At 38.8% G+C, this 25,012-nt stretch overlaps 3 protein-coding genes across 10 annotated transcripts; 1 reads left to right on the top strand and 2 right to left on the bottom strand.

Annotated features, from left to right (window-relative positions):
• Nucleotides 1–1,641: 1,641 nt before the first annotated feature.
• Nucleotides 1,642–13,710, top strand: zc3h7a (zinc finger CCCH-type containing 7A). Of its 3 annotated transcripts, none has more exons than XM_026326155.2 (23): nucleotides 1,642–1,775; nucleotides 2,718–2,821; nucleotides 4,323–4,362; nucleotides 4,590–4,793; nucleotides 7,237–7,395; nucleotides 8,049–8,129; nucleotides 8,288–8,341; nucleotides 8,432–8,471; nucleotides 8,562–8,890; nucleotides 9,007–9,268; nucleotides 9,416–9,444; nucleotides 9,537–9,681; nucleotides 9,784–9,942; nucleotides 10,102–10,307; nucleotides 10,793–10,893; nucleotides 11,037–11,218; nucleotides 11,323–11,396; nucleotides 11,535–11,671; nucleotides 11,790–11,895; nucleotides 11,986–12,094; nucleotides 12,206–12,339; nucleotides 12,733–12,896; nucleotides 12,995–13,710. In XM_026326155.2, exons 2-23 carry the CDS (start codon nucleotides 2,754–2,756, stop codon nucleotides 13,182–13,184), a joined length of 2,973 nt encoding a protein of 990 aa, XP_026181940.1. In that variant the 5' UTR covers nucleotides 1,642–1,775; nucleotides 2,718–2,753; the 3' UTR covers nucleotides 13,185–13,710. The 3 variants fall into 3 exon arrangements, with proteins under 3 accessions (XP_026181940.1, XP_026181942.1, XP_026181941.1); XM_026326157.2 differs by having other exon boundaries at nucleotides 11,538–11,671; XM_026326156.2 differs by lacking the exon at nucleotides 1,642–1,775 and adding an exon at nucleotides 1,981–2,619.
• On the bottom strand, nucleotides 12,434–17,683 carry rmi2 (RecQ mediated genome instability 2). 6 transcript variants are annotated; one of them, XR_003296765.2, is made up of 3 exons: nucleotides 17,342–17,683; nucleotides 14,250–14,523; nucleotides 12,434–13,434 (listed from the first exon to the last, which is right to left on the bottom strand). XR_003296765.2 is itself a non-coding variant. In XM_026326174.2 (3 exons), the coding sequence occupies exons 1-2, from the start codon at nucleotides 17,604–17,606 to the stop codon at nucleotides 14,372–14,374; spliced, it is 417 nt and encodes a 138-aa protein (XP_026181959.1). In that variant the 5' UTR covers nucleotides 17,607–17,683; the 3' UTR covers nucleotides 12,434–13,434; nucleotides 14,362–14,371. The 6 variants fall into 6 exon arrangements, 2 of the variants coding, with proteins under 2 accessions (XP_026181959.1, XP_026181958.1); XR_003296764.2 differs by having other exon boundaries at nucleotides 14,230–14,523; XR_004463137.1 differs by having other exon boundaries at nucleotides 12,434–12,998; nucleotides 13,212–14,523.
• Nucleotides 17,684–20,239: 2,556 nt separating this feature from the next.
• On the bottom strand, nucleotides 20,240–24,303 carry ubfd1 (ubiquitin family domain containing 1). The gene is made up of 7 exons (XM_026326172.2): nucleotides 24,139–24,303; nucleotides 22,526–22,798; nucleotides 22,218–22,426; nucleotides 22,069–22,134; nucleotides 21,826–21,931; nucleotides 21,653–21,735; nucleotides 20,240–20,656 (listed from the first exon to the last, which is right to left on the bottom strand). Exons 1-7 carry the CDS (start codon nucleotides 24,152–24,154, stop codon nucleotides 20,546–20,548), a joined length of 864 nt encoding a protein of 287 aa, XP_026181957.1. The 5' UTR covers nucleotides 24,155–24,303; the 3' UTR covers nucleotides 20,240–20,545.
• Nucleotides 24,304–25,012: the final 709 nt, after the last annotated feature.

The following is a 25,012-nucleotide window of genomic DNA, read 5'->3' on the forward strand; positions in this document are numbered from 1 at the left end:
GGTGTTTATCCATCCAGCAGCATTCAAAGACCTGTAGAATCAATGTCAAGGCACGTAAGGCTGTTCTGGTGACATGTTGTAACACAACATCACAAGGACACTTCATGTTGATTTTTCCTTCAAAAAACATGTCTCATGTCTTGGACACAGAAGATTTCACTCAACATCAAGGCTAATTTTTGTTTATACAACACATTTGTAGTCAGTCTAACAATATACAGGTCTAGCACTTCACAGCTAATGGAACAACATTTGAAAATCCTGATAATTATGCTATAATAATATACTTTTTCTTTTATAATCATAAAGAAATCTACTTGTGCTTTCCATCCATCTTGCTTTGTAAATAAAGACCTCAGAACAGACCTTATCCCCAGAAAACAAACAGCCAAGACATCCTGTAGCTATCATTATTGTCAGTATGATTTACTGAGCAGCACTCCAAGTGTCTAAGTTTAACAGCTGAGGCTGTTTATTTGACAAATTGCAGACCTGATCTGGAAATGGCATGAATTGCGTCATATCTCTTCTTTTTATCTTTATGTTTTCTGAAAGTATATTTTCAGCTCTGTCGCACTTAACTCTGTTGTCATCCATAATGTGATAATGGCAGGGCAGCTAAATCATAAAAGACACATGGTCTGGGTTTTGATAACAGGGGACATATTCAAGTTTTTTTTTTTCCTTCTTTTTGTAATTCAGTTCCTCAGCGATGCTTCTGCACATTGTTAGATAAGCGTCTACTCCTGGCGGTTATTATGACTGTACTGCATGAGGAGACACATCCCTCTAACCCTGTCTGTCTGATTGCTTTCAGCTCAACACATAACTGTCACAAAACGTCCAGCCAACACTGAGATCATATCAGGCTGAACGCAATCTGCCCGGAAATTTTAATGTCAATGTAAAGCCCGAATAAACTTCAACTGTGCAATGAACTGAACAGAAAACAATGTCAGACCATTTATGGGTCAGGAAAAAGTGTGAGTGTGATTTGAAAACAATAATCTTAAATATTTTTATTTTGACATAATGAATTTGACATTTCATGCGTTATTGACAAAATAAAGAAGACAAAGACACTTTTATGACATTTTGTGATAACAGTTACTGCTGTTTTATTGTTTTTATGTTTGGACTGTTTGTTTTCAGTCCAGCTGGTTGAATTCTGTCTGAATAAAACTCAGATCTTAGTTCCAAACAGTCTACAATGAAGCGATGGAGTTCGCTGCCTGCCTCCTCACACAGCTGCTGATTATGCTTGTTTTGATAACTCATTGAATTTGTAGATGATCCATTGAAACACAGTCAATCACTGTAGCAAAAAAAAGCATTTGATCTGCTCATCCAACTCGTTGTGAATTAGCTTTGACGAGAAGTGAATCCTCGTTACGCTGAAGGCAGATGAAATTGCAGCAATGTTAAATTTATACTTTTATGCATAAAAAATAAGCCTGCTACTTATTTGTCGTTATTTTCTTTCATAATTCTGTGGGTCTTTTTGTTTTTATTATATTTAAAGATGTATCTATGTATTTGCACACGGATATCCACAACAATCACAGATTTGGTCCATGCAGGGTCATATACAAGCCGCCTGAAGGGGGCAGCAGCGTGCGGATATTTCAGCCTTCAGTTAGAGCCGAAGAAGAAGCAGAGGGCGGCCTGCAGCCATATAGCACATCTAGCCAAGTTATTTCAGCTAAAACGAAAAATCACTTTCCCTCTTTTTAGATAAGCGACGTAGCGTTTGTGTGGGATGAAGATCAGTTCATGTAAGTATGTCCGGCAGCCACCGATGACTCGTCCGTGCGATATTTACCGGGTCCGAGTCAGGAGCTAAACACCTACAGCTCGCTTTTGTTTGCGTTGGGGAACTAGTTCAACTTGGAAATGCCTATGCCTTGTCGGGTTCAGTCTACTTCCTAGAAACTTGGTTGGATAACGTCACGAAGCAGGATGAGTCCGCGTCTTGGCAGCACCTGATCAGACGGCCTTGTTTTCTCGGTGTGGGCTGAGTAAAACGGTGTCGGCTCCAAATCGGTAACGACAAGTCGGCTCGGTGGTCCCCGGCCGCGGGTAACACACGTGCGCTAAGTGTCATGTTTCCATTATCGGACAGCGCTTCATTTGTGAAGCTTCGCCCACAATCGGCCATCGGGTCCATACAGACCCGGCTGGGTTAGCCACCGAGGCTCATGTTCCTCTTGTTCCTGGAAGAAAGTTAATTTAGGCTATACTGAATCAGGGCGCCTCAAGCTAACATGTAGTCACCACCGTCTTTCTCAGTCATCGATTAGTCTTATAACGATTATAGGTATTAATCATTAGCTGTGATGGGACTGGGCTGATCAATAGCAGGAGATACGTCCCGATACAGGCTGTTTGGATACGCGGCTTTAACTCGCATGTAGTTCAACACTTGGACTTAATCAGAAGATAAGTAATAAAAGGTGAAACCTGTTCCCAAAGGACAGGAAGTTCCCTTTTATCGTTGATTACATTTGCACCAAACGAGCTGACGTCATGTTGCCTTAATTTCCGGAACCCTACGTGATGTCGTCATGGCCCGAATGCAGAAGCTATAAAAGTTTCAGGCACACAACCACTGAATGAACTGTAAGTTAACCAGTCAGACAACCTGCTGCTGGGGGTTTAACAACACTCTGGGCATTTTACCTGTGTCCTTCACATAATAGTGGATATTCTAATTTCAGGTGCTGACTGAGGGGTGGATATTACTACACGCAAACATGTCTGGAGCGTGTGAGGACAGAAGTCGTCGCTGGCAGGAGATACAGAAAGGCCTACAGTTCATCCAGTAAGTGGCTGGTTCAGATCATTGGATGGGATTTTTTTATTTTTTGTTTTTTTATATAATCATTGTGATTAGAAACATCTAAGTATATAAAGGAGCTGTGACTGTATTTCAACAGTGTTTCTAAGTGGCCTCAGTCATAGCTGGTTGTTTTAGGAGACTTTGTTGATACAAAGAGGAACTAGGTTTAAATACCAAACTAACTTTATTCCACTAATGTTAAATTTCAATCCCTGCTAATTAAATTTGTAAGTGTTGACATGGTTGTTCTTTACCTTGTGGAGGTGTCACTGCAACACACACCTTCAGACAGTCCAAGGAGACATCAATCCCTTGCACCCTGCAGTACTAGGAAAATAATAATGAGCAGGATTTTCAGATGAAGTGTCTTATCGTGTCTTAAGTGCATGTCACGTGTGTTCGTCACTCTTTAAAACGATCCGCGTATGGATCAGGGTGAGATGTCATTCTGGCATCATGCGTTCACCTGGGTGTCAGGGACGCAGCTCAACACTGGCCTCAGTTGAGTTGTGTGTCTATGGAAGTTGTTTGTATTCCCGGACTCACTGTACGTCCACAGGCAGCGCAGGGTTGAGTTTCCTTTAATCGAACAAGGCCCTTTTAGTCTTAAAACAAAAGTGATACTTAAAGTGCTACCTGACATGTCACTGGTGTGCAGTCAACTTGAAACCTCTGTCATGACATTGTTTTGTTTTTTGTTTTTTTTTCTAAGAAGGATGCACAATGTAATTCCAATGCAATGAGGCATGTGAGCTTGTGGTGCAGTCCAGCAAGTTGCTGGTGCCATCTGTAATTCCTGACAGCCTTTGTGTTGCAGATGTTTTCTTCCTTTCTTGTAATCAAAGAAGCACAGCTCACGTGTGACGCTCTGCATTAAACCTCAGCACCCTCAATGTTCCAAACAGGTTACAAAAGTTATTTGTTTTGTGTAAGTTCACAACAACCATATAAACCCGACTGGCTTAAAGAGAGATGTTTTCTAACTGCTGAGTTCAGTGTAGATGAAGGGTTGTTTACAAAATGTTGTTTCCGCTGATGTTTGTATTAAACAGCTCATGCAGTCAGCACACACACTTTTCTCAACACGATCCCGTGTGTCGCAATGTTTTATTTTTTTAATGGCAAACCAGAACAAATAGTGTTTTGTCAACAGAAGCACCATATACTATGAAATAAGTGTTATTACAAAAGAAAAACACTAAATACCAACCATGCTGCTAATATATTAAGGTTAATTTCTGTATATCACTTTAAATAAATCGATATTTAGGCAGTAACCCCCCCCCCCCCCCCCCCACCACCACCCCCACTGGTAGATTCTGATAAATCTATCATAGAAATAACAAATGACCATATCATTTAGCTGTTTGCAGTAATTTGAGTTTTGTATTCCACTGAAATCTGAGCATGACTTTCCTTTCACGCACAGTAGTTTTTCTACAGCTTTGTGATGTGATCTTTTTTTTTTTTTTTTTCCTTTCAGATCAACCCTTCCATTTCCTGGAAGTCAAGATCAGTATGAGGTGTGTAATTGTGTATCTTTAAATGTGGGTGTTGCAGCTTCATACTTGAAGCAACGCTTGCACTGTATTTGTATTGCTGGACTCGCTGTAGGCCTACTGTGTAATTCAGGGACAGTCCCCTCGCATGAAAGAAACCTTATGATTTTTCCTTTTTAAATGTAATGTGCCCTAATAAAACGACAGATCAGCTGCACTTTGCGTATTTCAATTTCTTTTTTCATTTCCAGGTGTTCATTAAGGAGCTTGTATGGAATCTTTTTGGAGAAGGAAATGACGTGTTCAAAGAGGGGGAATGGACTAAATCCATTGAGATGTACACAGAAGCCTTGAGTATTGCGGACTACGCTGACTCCGAGGATATCTGTATTCCAACAAGTTTACTGGAAAAGCTGTATGCAAATCGAGCTGCAGCATATCTAAGTATTGTTCCGGTAAGCAACAGTCACTCTCACAGCGTTTTTTTCATCAGTTTCAGGCCAAATCACTTGGGATTCCTGCTCCCTTTGGTCTTACAGTTTGTATATGTAATTCAATAACAAAAACAATTAAACAGGCTTGAGGAAGGCTCAAAATACTCAGAGCAGTTCTGGGTGTAGCAGAATTTTATTTTTAAGTAAATTAATTTCAGCTTTATGAAATTTCCCCATTGTGATGATTATTCACCACATCTCGATTGAGGGCCATGAGTTTCCCACAGATAGGGGTGTTTGCATTGTATAAAACAAATCTACCTATGTTGCAAACACAGTAAACTGAAAGCCAGAATAAAACAGTGAGTAGGGTCATGTCCTTAAAATATTTTGTAAAGGTGTAGTCCATAAATGACCAAAAATAACGCCAGACAGTTGTCAGGGGAAATTTTTTTTGTGCTCTAGTTATGTCAGTGTGGTTAAAAACCTTGTGCATCTAAAAATTTAACTTATCTCTTTATTACTGCAATGCTTCCTTTTTGTATAGTCTTTAATATTACATGTGAATCATATCACAGTCATCTTATTAAAACTGAATTGTGCCCATTTGTAAAATATATCTCAACCGTGAGTGCAGGAGCCTCTATCAGGATCCTGTATACACTGTTATATTATCATCTCTTAGCACAACAGACCAAAAAGTGGATCTTCATGTTTCATACCAGCATTACTTCCAGAGTTTTCCAGCTCTTCCAATGTATTGGAAAATGTAATCCTCCCAATACTCATGTGACTGTTGCACTTGCCTCAGGGCAGCCAGGTTAATGTCGCATCACAGGGTGGAGCTTAATGTGTTTTGTAACAAGAGCTCATTTTTAGCTTTCAGACTACCTTGTGTACAACGCAGAATGGAATTATGGTCAAGGTTGGTGCTGGTTGTGCTGTTAAATCATTCAGTTTGTCCCTTTTGAATGATCAGTCCATCACCTGAGATTTTATACTTGTGCCTCACTCATTCAAATGACAACCCCAAATGACAACTTGTTTCATTAAAATAATGTTAAACATAACATTATTTTAATGAAACAAGTTTTATAAATCTTAATTTTCACACATAACCTCTGAGACACAGCAGCTAAAACAGCAGCAAATACATTTTGCTCTTGTTACCTGTGGGCACCAGTTTATGTATAACTTCGTTTTGCACAGGATTTAGAGAAACATAGTCTGAAATCAGTTGCAATAAGATTAATTTGACAATATAATGAGGTGTTTTTATGTAACTTGGTTGTCAAGCAAAATGTATAAATATATTACAGAATCACTTATATATGAATGCATCGTATATTTATTCTTTTGAAAGGTGAGAGTTGCACACTCATTAAAGTGACATCATGACGGTAAAGGTTTAAAAGCCATGTGATGGACAGTGAATAGATTAAAAGCTTCACTGGGCTTCTGGCGCTCCAAGACTCCAGATTAATATTAGGGGTAATATCGAACGCATTAGTTTATAAACTAAATAAATAAATTACTATTATCACTCTATTACATACACTACTCACAAAAAATTAGGGATATTTGACTTTTTCAGGATTTCAGAATGCACCTAAAAATGCACTATAACCTTTACAGCTGAACTTAATTTGACCTTCTCTAAACTTTGGAATGCACATGTCCAACTGTTCAATGTTTCAGTACTTATTGCATAACATGGTGTTCTCTAACAAGGTGATTAACCACAAAAATCACAACAAGTGTCTGATCCATGACTATCGACCACTAAATGTTCTGGTTCAATGACAGTTCATATTTAAACAGTCCTCTTCATCATGCTGTTCACATTTTGACATCATGAGACCAAGACGACACCTAACAATTGACAAGTTATTGAGACATTGACATTTTTTGTTGTGGTATACCCACCACTGTTGTTAGCTTTTGTTTCCATAAATTGTTTGAGATGAAGAAATTACCATTGCATACTTCTACTTAAATGCCCTACTTTCATGATATAATATTACTGTAGTATGAACTTTTTACATTTTCCATAAATTTCACCTGAAAGTCGAATATCCCTAACTTTTTGTGAGTAGTGTATACTTGGTTTTATCAGTTACAAATCACCTATTTAAATTAAATCTAAATATTTTGTTTTATATGACCTAGATGCTGATAAAGTGTCTGACACATCACTCTAATCACTGTCTGTCTGAAAAACCAAACCTGGATTGAGTAAATAAAGCTTCCATTTGAGGGGAAATTAGAGTTTTCAGAAAACACCTGTTCCCTTGGTGCCATCGGTGTCTCTTTCCTGGGGCAGGTTACATTAAATGGCAGTAAAAGGCAACCACACCCATACCTGTCACAAATAACCCATCAAAGAAAGGTGCCTTTGTTGTGTTTATTACAGGACTAATGTTAAGTATGGCTTTCTTAACTCTTTAACTATTTATTTTCTTAGGGACTGTATGACCAAGCATTAGAAGACTGTGAAAAGGCTCTGCAGCTGAATGAGGGGAACTACAGAGCACTGTACAGAAAAGCAAAATCCTTGAAGGAGTTGGGGAGACATCAAGATGCCTATGAGGCTGTTGCCAAATGCTCTTTAGCAGTGCCTCGGGTGAGTTGGTGTGTGTCTGTGTGTGTGTCTCTGTGTGTGTGTGTGTGTGTGTTGTATGTAAATGTGCTGGTTATCCGCTCAGGTTTTGTCCCAACATATTTGAAAGTTAAGCAAATTGAAATGTTATCCAGGCTGCCTGGAGAAACAGCACGTCCAGTGTAATCATGATGTTTTTGGCATGTTGTCTGACAGGATCCACAGGCTACATTTAAAGATGTATAAATAAAAGGTCCAAATTTGGTGTACATAAAAATTGGGGAAATAACATGTTTGACAGCTGAGTAGCTTTGCTTTAGGAAATAACACCCTTATAACTCCATCACAGTTTATCACTGTCCTATAATAATGCAGGCTCTGCTTTGGTCTACGGCTGCAAGAATATATGGACAGGATTTATATGGGCTCCAGCGCAGTATAACACTGCAGCCAATAGCAACACTTCAGGTGTGCTGAACCTTCAAATGTAGAAATTTTGATTCATAAAAACAACTTTAACAAAAATGTCATCGTTTATCTGCAAAATGAAACCCTTACAGATCAAAACATAACATTTTTAATATAAGGAAAGATTGTCAGGAAATAAAAATGAAAAGATAAGACTTATTGTCCACCATGTGTTTGAATAGCTGCTGTTATTTGCATTGTTTCCCCAGGATCCCAGTGTAACACAGCTGACTCAGGACCTTGCCAAAATGTTAGGTTTGAAAATCCGTAAAGCTTATGTGAGAAGTAAGGTACGTACGTCTCACTCACCATCTTACTCCTTCATGAACCTTGGCAGTGCCGAAAACTACAAAGTAGTTTATGTACAGTGCTTTAAAAAATTCAGTGAAGTTGACTTTAGACATATTCCACGATGTAATGGACGTGCATTTTCTTCCCTTTTTAACAGCCTGCCTTGAATGTTTTACGAGGATCAAGTTATCAAGATGCATCATGTGACAAGGTAAACAACATAGATTTTTCTCATTATAGTTTTTAATTATATTCCCTGAAGAAATGTATTCTTCACCAAAATTTTTCTGAATTTATTCAGTTTTCCTATGGCTCGTCTTCAGTAGAAGAGATAGAAATTGGTAAGTTTCCATCTTTGATGAGCTTTGATTTAGCAGTGGCCTTACAGTTCAAGCATCGCTAATCTTTATTTTCCCTGATTTCTCTTTTAGAAGTGCCTCAGTTGAACCAGGATAGCAGTGTTTTGGCTCCAGTCTCGGCTCCAGCGGCAGTGCACTCACCTCTCAGTGAAGCAGCGGTGGATGAACTTCCTCCCAACAACAGTATCTCATCTATGACCCCATCTGAGCCTCCAGGCTTTGAATCTGTTCCCGTGTCTGTGCCCACGTCAGCTGCTCTCCCTGCTGCACTCACGTGTGTTAATGGGTGCAGGACTAGTAAACCTTCCCCAATGCTAGAAACAAGTCAAGATTTTGACGCAGACATCATTGGGGATGATCTGGATGATCTGCTGGACCAAGCTGGCCCCAAATCTGACATGGTCAGTGAGGGGATATGACCACAGGGCCTTACTAATGAATGAGATGTGACAGGATGTCAGTATCTGAACATTGTTTGTTTTTTTTTTTTTTGTTTTCTCTCCCTCTCCTCCTTCAGATTATTCCCACAGCGAAGGGGCCTCTTCCTTTGCCAACCAGTATAGCCTCAGGCAGCTCCATGTCAAGTCCATTCCTGATGCCCTCTCACATCAGCCCATTTCTTGATGGTAGCTCCCAGCAGTGCACCGTAACGCTGCCCCCGGTTTATCACAAGTCAGGATCAAGCACATATTTTGGTATGGACACGTTTGATGCCCTGCCTCAACCACTGCAACCACTGGACTCCCTGGATAGTCTCACCATAACAGACTTCAAAACAGGTATGTTCCCTCTCCTCCTCGGCCATGGAGCTTTAGTTTTGTTCAAATTATTTAAGTTTTTCCTAGTGATGACAGTCCATTATATCATGTTAACAAAGTATCGGTCAGTTAAATTTATTTTTTCTTTCCTCTCCATCAAATTTTCAGATTATACTCCAAGTCCATTCATTCCACAGGTAATTATTCTATATATTATTTATTAGGCATTTCAGTGTCGGCATTATTGCAGGCTTATATTTTTATATTCGTATTTCCTTTTTAAATACAGATGAACAATAAAGAAACCCCGATGGGAATGGCTGTGGGTATGCCTGAAGTGAAGGGTCCCTCCGCTGCTGTGGATTTAGCGAAGAACCCCTTAGCAGAAACACATGAATTCAGACAAGCCTGCTCGATGTGCTACATCAAAACTGGTGAGCATCTGTTTTTATCCTGTTGTTGTGTATGTGCTCAGCATCTGTCAGGATAAGTAATCTGTTTTTTGTTACCCCCCCCCTTCATTTTCATATCCACAGGTCCTGGAGTGTTAGATTATGCACTTAATACAGAGGAGCATAAATGCAAAAAGGACGCTTTACTTGGCAGAATTAAACATTTGCCAGATAAGGCCTGGAAGCTCATTCGGCCCAGACCAACAAAAACCCAATATGTTGGACCTTATTACATTTGCAAAGGTAATGTAATTTTTTTTCCCCCTTTGGTAAAGCATAGGCAGGTTTAAAATTTTCCTCGGTCATTATTGGTTATATTGCCATCAATTACCATCTGTCACATTTTACACTCTGCTGTCACATCTGAAAAAGTGCTAAAAATGTGACCTCGTGTTGTTTCAGAGGTTGCTGTCGGAAAAGAGTGCACGTACCCTGGACATTGCACATTTGCATACTGCCAGGAAGAGATTGATGTTTGGACTCTGGAGCGAAAAGGTTTCATCTCCAGAGAACTGCTCTTCGATCCTTTTGGACCCAAATCCAATGTCAGGTTGACTGTGCCTAAGATCTTACAGGAGCATCATGGGATATTTATGTTTCTCTGTGGGGTGAGTGTGTATTAAGGTTCTACATCAAAAGTAGTAGGCCCTCCGAGTGTGGCAGTGTGCTTTTAATATACGGTAACTGCAGGGCCGTAATGCTGCTGGAGCCTGATGCTGTCAGCGATGCCTGTTGGCAAGTTGTTTTTCATTTTGGTGTAAGGAGGAAAACAATACAATAATCTCATTGTAAATGGATTTTCCCCTCAAAGATGTTTCGTATAAGAAACAATCTTCTACTTTCGAGACAACAGATGATGGCTCAGAATGGGCCTCATCATTTTTCAGCACTTAAACAACAAAAATAGAAAAATAAGGCAATTAAATATAAAAAGTTTCATGTAGAACGTGAGAAATGTAACGTCTTTATCTGATTATTGTTGGTACTCAGTATGGCAGAACCTCTGTTACCTCATAGGAACCAATGTGACCTATGTGCTTTTATTACTATAGTACATTTAAAATTCTTTATTATGCTTTTATTTGATCTGCAGGTTTGCTTTGACCATAAGCCCAGAATAATCAGCAAAACCAACAAAGACGACCCTTCACTCTGCTCTCATCCAGTGACAAAGCACGACTTTGAGGATCAAAAGTAATTTCACGTTTCCTAACTTTTTATTACCGTAACGGTATTTCTGAGTAGTACATCTAAATGTAGAGCTCAAACAATATTCAAGTATTGTGGAAATATGTGATGGGACATTTGTGAATATTAAAACTGTGTTTGAATTTCAGGTGCCTGGTTCACATTTTGAAAGAGAACACGGTGCGTTATTCCAAAATCAGACCCCTGAATCATCAGTGCCAGCTGGATCTTTGTCGCCATGAAGTCCGCTACGGCTGCGTGAGAGAGGACGAATGCTTCTATGCCCACAGCCTCATCGAGCTGAAGGTCTGGATGATGCAACACCAGCTCCGTAAGACAGATTTTTACATTACCTGGTCAAAAGTTTTTGTTTCCCCATCACCTAACAAGAAATGCATTTTTTTTTTTCAAACTTTATTTTTCTGCATCTTACAGGTATCAGTCATGAAAGTATTGTCCAGGAGGCCAAGAAGTTTTGGAATTCAACAGCTTCACTGCAAGGAGCCCAGGTAAGACTCATGCAAGACCTCTGATGGCAGATTTCTCATATTTATCGCTTGTTGAAATTTTACATCTGTTAAAACCTAAATGTGCAGTGCTGGCTGAGCCTCACTGTTGATTTTAACGTGTCCTTCAAATTTCATCAGCAGCTTTCCAGCGCACAGAGGCGGTTCGGGCCTCCAAATCTGAAGATGATGTTTGTCTGTGGGCAGTGCTGGAGAAATGGCCAACTAAGTGAAGCTGACAAAAACAAAAAGTATTGCTCAGCTAAAGCAAGACACACGTGAGTAGTTTTTGTGAACATGGGGATGACAAAAAAAATGGAGATGGTGAACTGAAGAATAAAACACAATCCAATATATCGTATCACCTTAAAATCAGGCTTGGTGTTTCTGTTTCAGGTGGGCAAAAGACAGGCGGGTAGTGCTTGTAAGTTCCATTGAAAGAAAAAAGTGGACAACAGTTCGACCACTTCCAACAAAAAAGCCCATCCCCTCTCAGTTTGAGGTAAGTGCCATCCTGGGCTGTTTTATCATTGCGTGCCTGATGAAAACTAACGTCTAGCAAGGATCACCAAATGTAATTTTTCCTTCTTAGATTTGCATGCATGTGAACGCTGGCAAGAGGTGTCAGTACATTGGGAATTGCACATTTGCTCACAGTGTAGAAGAAAGAGACCTCTGGACCTACATGAAGGAAAACAACAGTAAGTTTTGTCAAGGAAATTGGCTTCTTACTTGGCAGAGTTTAATTAGGAGAATTGAATTAGTATGCGATGCACCGCAAGTAATCACGCTCATTATATCCCCTGATTTAGTTCCAGATATGGATCAGCTTTATGAGCAGTGGCTGCAGTCTCAGAAGCCTGGCTGGGGTGAGGAGACTTCCACTAACTCTGTTCGGGAGAACGGCAAACAGATCCACATGCCAACAGACTACGCTGAGGAAGTGGTGAGTTTAAAAGTGGTTTTATCTGATATGTGTGTATAAATGGGGTTCTCCAAGGGCCTACAGCTTCATTTTGGTTGCATATGTCAAAATACTATTTTTAATCAGTTCAGGATCAGTTTTACAGCAATATGTTATGAAAGCACATACTCATTAGCCAAAGTGTTGTATTGCTTTTTCACTTTCTTTTGGTAGATAATTTAGTTGTCTGGGTGGGTAAAGCAACTATTAGTGCCTGATGGCTAAACTTTGTGAACACTTTGATAGAATCGTGTCTTTAATTTAGTAATTTGCAAAGTGATTCCAAAACAGCGATAAGTGTGGATGATTAAGGAACAGATGGTAATTAGGTTTTTTTTTTTTTTTTGCATAAATGAGTGAATTCTGTTTTCACAGGCTGGAAATCACTGTTGGCTCTGTGGTAAAAATTGCAACAGTGAGAAGCAGTGGCAGCAGCATATCACTTCAGAAAAACACAAAGACAGAGTTTTCAACTCTGAGGATGATCAGAACTGCTGGCAGTATCGATTTCCCACAGGCACTTTCAAAGTTTGTGAGAGGTAAGCGCATCAGCCGCACCGTGTCACAGCATATGTCTGGTTTCCACTCTGATTCCAGTAGCTTTTGAAGGCTGACGTTTGATCTTGTGCTTTGACAGGTTCCTGAAAGGCACATGCACAGAGGACGACTTGTGCAAGCTGGCACATGGGGAGCAGGAGCTAAAGGAGTGGAGGGAGCGCAGGGAATTCCTTTTGATGAAACTTGCCAAAGCCAGAAAAGACCATCTTATAGCACCAAATGACAATGACTTTGGAAAATACAGTTTTCTGCTTAAAGACATTAAATAATGGTGTGATGACAATATTAATGCTCACTTGCAAATAATGCAGTATTCAAACAGTCTTGAGTCAGGTGATCCTTGAGGGCCTCTGCGTTGCACAGGAAAGTAGCCTGATGATTTTAGAGACGAAGTTCGGGACCAGGCCCTCTGGTTGTTGGCAGGTTTACTCTGATCAGAAATACTGAAGTGTTATCGTTAACAGCAGTTAGTGAGTGTACGACACTTGACGCTTTGCAATGCACCTTTCAGTAGAATATCTGAAAATGGTGAGAAAAACAACACGTGTAAACTTTGATCAGAGATGTGTTCAGAAAGTTGACCTTAAAAAGTAATTTCTTTTCATAAGCAGTTTGTATATGTTAATGACCTTTACCATTCAATACGTTTTAAGTATGGACTACTTAAATTGAAAGTTCAGTTGACACTTCTATTTTAATCTGTCAACATAGGTCATTTCCCATCATTTATCTAATAGTGTTTCCTGTGTTATGGGCACCACACCAAATAAAGCTTTTTTTTTTTTCTTTTTTAAACTTGTGTAGTTTTTCCCACATTTGGAAACGGTGGTTTTAAAAAAAAGGTTTTTTTAAAACCTGTACTGAACATTTTAACATATGTAGGTGACATTAGCAAATTGAGGACTCAAAAGTGAAGCTTTTTGTCCTGTTTCCAATTGTTTTCTGCAGCAAAGACAAATATTTTCTCCCTGAAGTTTTTCTGTCCGTCTTAATTTGGTGAAAATAGGCAGAGGATGTAAATGCAAATATTCTTTTAATGACTGTACAGATTTGGTGTTTACTCGGTTCTACAAAGACAATTAGACATAACATGTTATTTTGTTCCCAAAGCATCAGATCATTCACAGAAGTAAAGTTTAGGATCTCTCTTTAACTGTGTTTTAGCAAACTGTCCTGGTAACTCTAGTTTTCCTCTCTGACTGATCTTCTTGGAGCAGAGGCTAAAACAATATTTACATATCACATTTCACTGATAAAATATACAGAAAAACAACTGTCTTATCAGAGCAAAGTCTTGCCACTCTCCCGTCCTACCTCTCAGCGAGGAGCCTGACCTTTGAGAGACTCTGCAGCTCAGTCCTGTGAGGTACTTCTTCCATTTGTCAATCACGTCAACAGCACACACACACGACAGGAGCAGGCCGACACAGCAGCATTTCCACTCACAGCTTCGCGTTCAGGCCATCACCTGCTGCAGGTCCTCCACCTCCAGCTTCCACATCCGTCTGTGAAGTGCGACGAGCTCGGAGAGGTCTGCCATCTTCACTGCACGGATGACTGGCTCCGGGGAGACGGCCTGGATGACACCCATCACCATGACATATTTGCCTGTAACAACAAGAGCAGGTGGCCGACTGTTCAGCAAAGACGGATCCAAGTAAACAAGGATGGTGACACCAGGAGACGCGGCTGTTTTTCAGAGATCAACACATTCATGTGAAATCTTTTTTTTTTTTTTTTTTTTTGGACTAATGATCCTGCTTCAGCCACATCACCTGCAGTCTCACTGTTATGGATGTTCAGGCAAACAACTCATCACCTGAATTGTTACAAAAGAGACTGTATTGTAGTTGGTTCCTCCACTAACTGTAACAGAAACCACAGAATTAGTTATAGGTAAAAGAAATCCATTAAAAAAAACTGCTTTTTGTTTTTTTTTGGCAAAGCTGCAGTACAAGCAGGGCTGAGTGTTATGGGAAAAAAATCTTATCACAATCATTTTTTTCATATTGGTCGATATCGATATATATCATGATATAAACCAAAGCATCTTTTCAGTCAAAGGTTCCTTTTTACTCCTACATGACATGTAAAGATAAAATATTCTTTAAATAATTTTCTTTTTAAAATTTAACATTATACAACTGTATTTCAAATAAATAATTATATTAAATATTCTGAACAGTCAAAAGCCTTAAGTCTTACAGATGAACACTAAATTTGATCCACTAAATAAATTTAATCTTAATTTGTAAATCTTGAATCTACAACTAAAATTGTAAAGCTTTAACATTTTACAGGAGAACAGAAACTAAATTCTTGATCACTTCCAAATAAATAAACTAGGTAAGTTGCACAAAATGAAATTGTCATATGGGTTTTAAGAGACCACCAACACTTGCTTGGGTCTGGGACTGTAAACTCTTGCATTTTACATGCTCCAGAGGATGGCACTGCTTTTGGTGGTAAAAAATGTTAGTGGTAGCTGCTTTTAGTGGAACATTTGTATATTCTTGTCAAATACACATTTATGCTTCTGTCAGACTTTAAATACCTTCTGGTCTCGTCTTTTGAGTCCTGGGCTGTGTCTGTTTGAGTGTTTTCATCATAATGCCGACACTCGACTTGTCATCTTTTCTGTTCCGTTCGTCGTCTCTTTAATCAGTATGGTGTTACATCAATATCAAAACTAGAGGGCGCAAAAAAAAAAAGGTGAAAAATATATACTGTAGAAAATATTATATACTGTGAAAAATATTATATAATGTGAAAAAATTATATACTGTGAAAAATATTATATACTGTGAAAAATATATACTGTGAAAAATATTTAGTTAAAAATATTATATACTGAAAAATATTATATAATGTGAAAAATATTATATACTGTGAAAAATATATACTGAAAAATATGTGAAAAATATATATTGTGAAAAATTTTATATGCTGTGAAAAATATATAATGTGAAAAATATAATATGTGAAAAATATATAATGTGAGAAATATTATATAATGTGAAAAATATATACTGTGAAAAATATTATATAATGTCAAAAATATTATATGTCAAAAATATTATATACTGTGAAAAATAAGAGTTTGCGAGAGCAAAATGTCAATCGAGCACAGAGAGCAGTCGAAGACAATTCACTTGGAGAGCGAGAAAAACTATCAAATGGAGAGAAAAAAGACAGTTTGAGCCTGATATTATGATAAACATACACACAGCTCTTATTTCTGTTTGCTCAAGCTTCACATTTGCGCTCACAAGCGGGATATTTGTTCTTGCGAACTGTTAAAACATGCAGGTCTATATTTTTCACCATGCTTTTGCGCCCCCTAGTTTTGACATCGATGTAACACCATAAATCGGGCCCTACTCCTGGTGTACACAGCCACAGCAGCCAAACATTAGCATGTGAGCTGTCCCTCCACCCTCTGTGCTGTGCAACCTGCTCTAACTCTTTCAGCCACGACTGGTTCAGCCTGGTGCTATTTTCATTACCATTTTGTCAAAATAATGAAGGAATGAGTTGTCAGAGCAAAGTTATATCAACACCTGCTAAACCTGTGCCTCACTGCTCAGTCTTGTATTTCTCCTCTCTGATTGGCCGGAAGACCTGTCAGTATCGAATAAAAAATGGCTTATTGAGATCGACTTTAATCTTATCGCGATGCAGCATAAAACTGGATATTTGGCACAGCCAAAGTGCTGCTGTGAAAATGTTAAAGCCTTGAGAGACATTTCTCTCAGCTGAGAGTTTGACCCCTCAGATGAATTTCTAATATTAGTCTGGTTGGTCAGGTTCCTGGTGTTGGCTGAACAGGCTCAAAGGACGATTTAAATGCAGGATAATGTTATGGCTGCTACCACAATTACAAATACCTGCTGTCAGAACAGTCAATGTTTCCATTTACCAGGTTAAATTGGCTTTTGCTTTGTTGCTTCTTAGTGATTTAGGAGGAAACTGAAGCCTGATTATGTTTTGTACCTTGTTCCAACTTTCACAAACAAATATTGATCTAGTTCCTGAAACAGAATAAAGGTTTGAAAGAGGAAGTTAAAATAATCTTAAGACACCTTGAGCTGATTGACAAACTTTAGGATTCTCAGGGTGCGGCTTATGATTTTTAAGGTTTTTTTTGGACGTTTGAAGTTTTGGACGTGACCACAAAAACTGAGAAAACTGGACTGTTATTATTTATCTGACATTTAGGTCAAACAAACAATCAATGAATGAACGAAACAACTAGGAGATGGACTGAAAGTGGGAACAAGGTTAAACAACAAAGTACCAGAGACCGTGTGACATACAGCGGCTGTGCTGGACTGGTCTGGTTTCATTAGTTTGTTGTTTTAAAAAGACATAACGTTACTGCGCCTTCAACACAAAATTACACATCACAGCTTCAGCCTTTACGTACCCGGGGACAAACACGGCTTCCCTTTGGGGATATTGTTGACGCCCTGAACTGCAAACGTCCCCGTCTCGTCCATCAGCAGCACCGTGTCTCTGTCCAGCTGGACCTCCAGGACGGTTCCCTGCATCCACACCAGGGACACCGGCAGAGAGCGACCCTTGCCCGGTCTGATAGTGTATCCACCCCCGCTGTCCGCCGTCCTCAGCTGCCCGGACAACACTTTGACCGGCGGAGCGCGTTTGTTTTCTGTAGTGTCCGGTCTGTTCATCACCGACAGCGGCTGGAAAACTTCGCGTTGACCACGCCACGGGGTCCCGCCAAAACTGTAGAACCGGATACACTGAGTCTTGTGCCGCAAGCAATAACGTCATTTCCGTCCCGGGCTTTTCAGCGTAAAAGTATCTCCACATAAATCACCCAGATATTTGAGGTGTCCCACGGCCACAGATGAGCTAACCATTACTGAAAAAAACAAAACATGTAAACAGAAAATTAAGGTTCACTATATATTATGATATGGCAAAATTAATTCTTTACTATATGTGTCATCTGTCATAGAAAATAATGCTTTACTATAGTAGAAGGTAAAATTATGACTTAGTTTGAAATGACAATAGTGCCTTAACTATTCCTAATATGACATGAAAATTGTGCTTTAATAATATATTACATAACAATTATGACTTAGTACAGTATGTGGTGAAAATGATGAATTGAATGTTATGCCTTATTTCATTATGTGGTGAAAATTATGCCATAGTTCGACTTAATAAAAAAATAGTCATAAAAATTCTGGGATGAATATGTGAAAAAAAAAGATGCATTAATATTTCCTCCACAGGATGGGAATGGTTGGTGAAATGTTTGTCAATTGTTCTTTTCTCTCTCCTCTATCCACTCACCCAACAAGTCGATCAGATGGCCGCCCAAACTGAGTCCGGTTCTGCTGGAGGTTTCTTCTGTAAAGAGAGTTTTTCCTTTCCATTGTGGAGAGTGCTTCCTCATGAGGGATTTGTTGGGTTTCTAGTAAAGTGCTCTGAGATGATTGTATAGTGATTTGGCACTATGCAAATACAGTGGTGTGAAAAAGTGTTGGCCCCCTTCCTGATTTCTTATTTTTTGCATGTTTGTCACACTTTGTTTCAGATCATCAAACAAATTAAATATTAGTCAAAGATAACACAAGTAAACACATCATGCAGTTTTTAAATGAAGGTTTTTATTACTAAGGGAAAACAAAATCCAAAACTACATGGCCCTGTGTGAAAAAGTGTTTGTCCCCTAAACCTAATAAGTGGTTGACCCACCCTTAGCAGCAACAACTGCAGTCAAGCATTTGCGATAACTTGCAATGAGTCTGTTACAGCGCTGTGGAGGAATTTTGGCCCACTCAGGTCAGGACTTTGACTAGGCCACTCCAAAGTCTTCATTTTGCTTTTCTTCAGGCATTCTGAGGTGGACTTGCTGGTGTGTTTTGGATCATTGTCCTGCTGCAGAACCCAAGTTCACTTCAGCTTGAGGTCACGAACAGATATTCTCCTTCAGGATTTTTTGGTAGACAGCAGAATTCATGATTCCATTTATCACAGCAAATCTTCCAGGTCCTGAAGCAGCAAAACAGCCCCAGACCATCACACTACCACCACCATATTTTACTGTTGGTATGATGTTCTTTTTCTGAAATGAGGTGTTACTTTTACGGCAGACGTAATGGGACAAACACCTTCCTACAAGTTCAACTTTTATCTCGTCAGTCCACAGAGTTTTCCCAAAAGTCTCGAGGATCGTCAAGATGTTTCTGGCAAAACTGAGACGAGCCTTTATGTTCTTTTTGCTCAGCAGCAGTTTTTGTCTTGCAAGTCTGCCATGCAGACCATTTTTGCCCAGTCTCTTTCTTATGGTGGAGTCATGAACAGTGACCTTAACTGAGACAAGTGAGGCCTGTAGTTCTTTGGATGTTGTTGTGGGGTCTTTTGTGACCTTTTGGATGAGTTGTTGTTGCACTCTTGGGGTAATATTGGTCAGCCATGCAGTTTTGGATTTTGTTTTCCCTTAATAATAAAAACCATTTAAAAACTGCATCATGTGTTTACTTGTGTTATCTTTGACTAATATTTAAATTTGTTTGATGATCTGCAACATTAGTGTGACAAACATAAAAAAAAAAAAAAAGAAACCAGGAAGGGGGCCGACACTTTCTCACACCACTGTAAACTGAATTGAAAAATTGGAGCAGTTGAATTTAGGACTCATCAGTAGGGCAGGGTCTGACTTCCTGTGATTTTGAGATGTTTTCATCTTTAAATATACCTGCTTTAATTTGCTTTATCATCTAAAACCAAAGAAATTGAACACATTACACTAAGAAAGTGCTATATGCAAAATAAATGTGTCCAACTCAGATCCCTTCTGTTTTCGAACTTTGTCACTTGTAAAACTTTTATTGGTTTTGAAACTTAGGTCTTTAACCAACTGCAAATTTTTGGAAAGATATTGGTAGGAAAAGCATCCATTCATTTTCATAGACCATTTTCAAAATAACTACCACAGTAAAGACAGAAATGGTACTTTGGAACACAGGTCTATCTTTTAGCTTAATTTCTTCCAGTGTGTAACTTTTTGCCACGTTTGTGGGACACACAGAAGAAATACGAAACCAAAATCAAGCTTTTGGCCACTGTTCTAAGATTTATATTTAAATCCACAATTTGTGGTGGGACCTGAAAATTGCTGTTCAATTTAGGTCCATGACCAGGCAAGAGTCTGAGCAGTTTTGAAAAGATGAACTGCACTGCATTATTCAGACATACAAAAGTGTATTCACACAAAATGGATCAAGAATACATTTTTAAAAAATTTGGCTGAATTCAGTATTGAAAGACAAAAGAAACTGTGACTTTATTCCATTAAATAAGTTTTATTTCTTTAAGAATAACTGAAGAAAAGTGTTAGCAATTTCTGTACAATTGTTTCATTGTTTTTCCTTGGATTTGTTGAAAACCTTGAATGACCAACAGGGCTGGGAAATGTTATGCTGCCACATAGTGCACTTTTAACCTAGAAAGAATATGATTAGTCCACAGGCATCTGTCCGTTTCCTTCGACTATATTCCAAGAGGTTCCTTAAGCCTCACTGTTGACCAGTTTTATTTTGTCATCGGCCCTTTCTCTCAATCCCAGTTCATCATTGTCAAAAAAAGAGGCACATTAGAAATACTGCCATTTTCCAAGGACTGTGTCTTTGATTGCATCGACAAACTGTGCAGGCACCCAGTAGACCCAATATTGAGAAGCTTCTGTTGGACCCAACTGAAAAGCCTACAAAAAGTGGGGGGGGGAGAAAGAGATCTGTATGCATATCAAATGGTTTCACATCTGTTCACATCCTACAAAACACAAACAACTATAAATATAATTTAAATGAAATCATAAAACAGGACATCAGGAGGCATTAAACTAGATAAAAACCTCCCCAGTAAGTTCTGCTGCTTTTATTCCTATGAAACTCTAGATTTGTGCAGGTTTCTATGATGTAACATAACTTTTAAATATCTGTGCATCTGCACTATAGTACAGCCCAATTCATTAATGCAGAAATTTCTGACTTTCACATTAACTCTTTCAAAACATCTAGCGTTTACTCATGTCTTCTTTCTTATCGATTAAACAAACAAACACGCTTGATCTCTGATCATTATTTCAGAGGAAAGGCTTTGTGTTTACCGATCATCCTCATCTCTTCCTCCTAAATTTTCTAGCTTATATCTCGACACTACAGGTATAACAAGGCATCGATTGGAACAGATATGTCGGTAAAGCTCCCACACAGTTTCACTGGCTACACAGCTGACATTTACCTCTATGTTACGTCAGTGGGAGATGGTAGTAAACCTCAACAAGGAAGCAGGGACATCAGGAAATTCCCTCAAATTTCTACTCAGGTGGTGACTTTAAATGTCAAATTGAATGAGTAACACTCATCTCTCAATAAAAAAAAGTTACCATCTCTTGAAAAAGAAATCTTGATCTTCTTTGCATTACTTGATTAAATGAAGCTACTGCCTTGACAATGAAGAGCAGAAGTGCTTTTAGACAAAGGTTAATCTACTGCAGGGGCCAAAACTGCAAAATGATGACTCCATCTCTTCATGAGCACATACAACATCAGTAAATAGCTACCCCTCCACTTTTCTTCACAAACAGTGAAGACACAGACAGTAAGCATGTAGACAGCTGTATTGGACTGGGAGCATTTGGCATTCTGGTTTTTCATAGCAGAGACAAGTCTGACATGCAGGTAGAAGCAACACTTACCATCATGTGATAGTCTTCATGGCCTTCAATGGGTTCAGACACTACATTTTTAATGGAGCCCATTGGGACTTTCTCTGTCCTCTCTGTAGAGAAAACACAAAAAAATAAACATCTAAACATCAGTGTATCTGTGGTGGAGCAACTGTGGTAAAACGAAACTGGTGTAATCTCACCTTTCGTTCCAATCCACAATTGATCTTGCTCCAGTTTGAATGTCAATCTAACTTTTCCTCCGGACTTGTTATACATCCCGGATAAAGGCACTGTTGGTAATCGTTCCTGTCAGCGGGACAAAGCAGTTAGTCACTGTTGTGCTGTGCATCTGTAATACATCTGTGGCAACAGCTTTTGAGAGCTTTGGCAGTCAGTGCCAGATAAACAAGAATAGAGACTGATCTCCCTCCATCTTCTCTCACCTTTGTTCCTTTAATAGCTGGCATTACGTCATCTGGTTTACCTTTGTCCAAAACTTTCCTGTGTTGCTGGAATAACAGTGTGAGTTTAAAAATCACAAAATTTGTATAAATATTTTAGTATGTTTTGCATAAAAAGTAATTAATCTTACCTTTTGTCTACATAAAGGCTCTTTCTTGTTTTCGTCAGCTTTAACTTCCTGCTGAATGACCTCTTTGGGTGTATTCACAGCTAATACGTCGTTTATTGTAGATCCTACGACCATTATTTTTGCACCATTTGTAATTTTTATTTCGCGTAGCGTCTTGTCCTCTGGAAGCAACCCCTTGTACATCACTTTCTGCATTGCCGGTGGAAGACCTAGGATGACAAAATGATCATTAAGGTTTTAATTTTTGTGGTTTATTCGAAGCACCTTGTAAGATGTGTAGTTTAAAATAGACCTCTGCGTTGTCTTACCAGTGAGCGAATGGATCCTCTCTTTTAGTTTGGCTCCGGTGCTATCAACAGGAATTTTCAGATCATATTTATTTTTGTTCCAGATGATCTTCAAGTCCACCGTCTCCTGCTTTTCATCAGAGTCGTCCCCATTGCTAATACTAGAGTCCTGAGTTGTGGCGATTCCTGCATCTGTGTGAGACGTTGTTTCTTCTTTACCTTTTTCAGCATCTTCATTTAGTGGTTCTGCTTCTTTTGGCCTCGTCTCAGTTTCCATAATGACCTCATCACTCCCTGCAAGAGCATGAGAGCTTTGGTTTAAATCTATTATATGAAACTCTACATGGGCACTTAGCACTGTGACTCTAGAAAATATATCAGTTCTTTTTTTCTGATCAGTAACAACACCTAAAAATACATTATGATACAGGTTAGTTATTGAAAGAGAAAGTGAAATTAATTCCAGCTCACACAAACAAGCAGCCACAATTAATTTGAACAAAAGATCACAACAGAAAACAAAACAACATGAGGGATTTTCTATAGGCAAATGAGCTGCAGGCTGAAACTACTACGCTTCTTAAAATACACAATCATGTGACATTAAGTGTACCAGCAGACATACTATAGCAATGCTAACATACTATTTGGATTATAGCCTAAATTTTTGTTAACAGTTATTTAAAAATATCTTTTAATTTAAGAAGGTGTTGGACCTTGTCAGGTCTTTAATACAACTGTTACCAGTTAACACCACAACTTAAATTCATCCTTTTATTTTAATATTAATGATTATATATATGAAATAAAGTGTGTGCGCTGTTTGGGCAATCATGACTAAATCAATGACAAATGAAGTCTCAGGACTCGGTGGTTTATCAGTTTGACTGAAAGAAATCCTGGGGAAAACCCAGCTCACCTTTTGTTTGTCTCAGCTCAACTTTCAGGTTTATAAGTTAGCTTTACCTTTAGACGGGGATTGTCCCATTTTATCATTTTAATTGTAGAGATTTTAATTAAATAAATAAAGCCTGTCTTAAGACGGTTTGTAAAGAAGCCATTTGTTTACATGTCTTATAAAAAATATCTAAAAGTAGAAGCACAACCACAAGTTCTCGGTCTTTCAAGTTTCTTCCATCGTTTTTATCCTGGGAGCGATTCTTACTGAATATTGGGTCTAAATAACAGCGAAACACAACTGAACCGTAACGCATGTGACATTTTAACAAACATTCAAACAAAAACACATACTGGCCTTACTGGTCTCAAACTGGTAACTTGTCCTTAACGAAACATACAACACGCTGATATTTCACGGTTACCATTTACACCACAGCCATGAGTAGTTTTGTACCTAACAGCTAGGCTTGACCAGCTCTGGGTAAAAAAATCCCAACTCGACCCTCATTTTTGGACAAATGCTGCTAAATGTCACTGCTGTTAGCGGCGGCTGGTGTTAGCTAGCTGATGAGCATTTAAGGAATAACGTGACGCTGAGACGTAAAGCTCCTTCGCACGGCGACAAAAACATCACATTTTAACATGCCAGTTACTAACGAGGACTTTTTCATTAGCAGCGTTACGGTCGGTGTGAAGTTATGAAGGAAATACTTGTGTATTTTCTCAATACCCACCATCCTGCGTCGCCATGATGATTGTGTACAATCCTGTAGGTTGTGGCAAAGAGACGACAGGCAGCGGGATGATATCCGATACTCAGGAAACGAAACTCAGCTAACAAGTAAAAGTCGAGCTCAAGCGACAGCAAAACAAACATGAAACAAAAAGTAGAGACTGTACAATGAGACAACAAGTGAGGTTATATTTACCGTCACAGACCTAAAGCGTTTTTCACATTGACAGGAACGAAATATGGAAAAGTACATGCGCCCTCGAGATTCAAGTAGTTTTTTATGAAAGTAGTTAAATTTGTGATAAAACAAATTACATGTAAACACAATTTAGTGAAAAACTCTTAAAAACGACACAAAGAGTTTTATAAAAAACCTTAACCATGTACTCTATTCGCGTACGGGAATTTTTTTTAGCAAACACGGAAGTGCCCGGGGGTGAATGCTCTCACGATGCAAAGCGTCTTTGTTGTTGTGGCAGCGAATGCAGACACGAGAGCTGGCACTTTGCTCTGCAGCTATTGGTTAACTTCTTCTTCTTCTTTCATATTAATGATGCTGGGGATCAATAACCACCCACTGTCGCCAACTATGGGTTTGTATAAACTATTCAAGCTTTCAAATCAAATGTTAGTAGCTTTCTGAAACCCTTACGTAAACATAGAAAAACAATTTGTATTCTTCACCTCCAGGTGAAGCCACCTGTCATATGCAGGTGTCAAAGTTAATTTAGTTTTTCTTATTTTTCTTACTTTATCCTTCTTAAATGTTCTACTCACAACTGCTTTATGATTCTTTTATGAGTTTAGTAGTTTTCTTCATTTAAAAGCAGCACCATAAAAACTCTTTGGTTAAGGTGGGGATCATTTTTACTATT

Source organism: Mastacembelus armatus, chromosome 8 (genome assembly GCF_900324485.2).
Source record: "Mastacembelus armatus chromosome 8, fMasArm1.2, whole genome shotgun sequence".
Classification (NCBI taxonomy): domain Eukaryota; kingdom Metazoa; phylum Chordata; class Actinopteri; order Synbranchiformes; family Mastacembelidae; genus Mastacembelus; species Mastacembelus armatus.

Excerpts from the sequence above, each read along its gene's own strand:
- zc3h7a (XM_026326155.2), top strand. The coding sequence starts at position 2,754 with ATGTCTGGAGCGTGTGAGGACAGAAGTCGTCGCTGGCAGGAGATACAG. Across the intron at positions 4,363-4,589 it reads GAAGTCAAGATCAGTATGAG|GTGTTCATTAAGGAGCTTGT; the intron begins GTGTGTAATTGT and ends TTTCATTTCCAG. Across the intron at positions 12,340-12,732 it reads CAGACTACGCTGAGGAAGTG|GCTGGAAATCACTGTTGGCT; the intron begins GTGAGTTTAAAA and ends CTGTTTTCACAG.
- rmi2 (XM_026326174.2), bottom strand. The coding sequence starts at position 17,606 with ATGAACAGACCGGACACTACAGAAAACAAACGCGCTCCGCCGGTCAAA. Across the intron at positions 14,524-17,341 it reads GAAGCCGTGTTTGTCCCCGG|GCAAATATGTCATGGTGATG; the intron begins GTACGTAAAGGC and ends TTGTTGTTACAG.
- ubfd1 (XM_026326172.2), bottom strand. Across the intron at positions 22,135-22,217 it reads AGCCTTTATGTAGACAAAAG|CAACACAGGAAAGTTTTGGA; the intron begins GTAAGATTAATT and ends CTGTTATTCCAG. Across the intron at positions 21,736-21,825 it reads ATTGTGGATTGGAACGAAAG|AGAGGACAGAGAAAGTCCCA; the intron begins GTGAGATTACAC and ends TTTTCTCTACAG.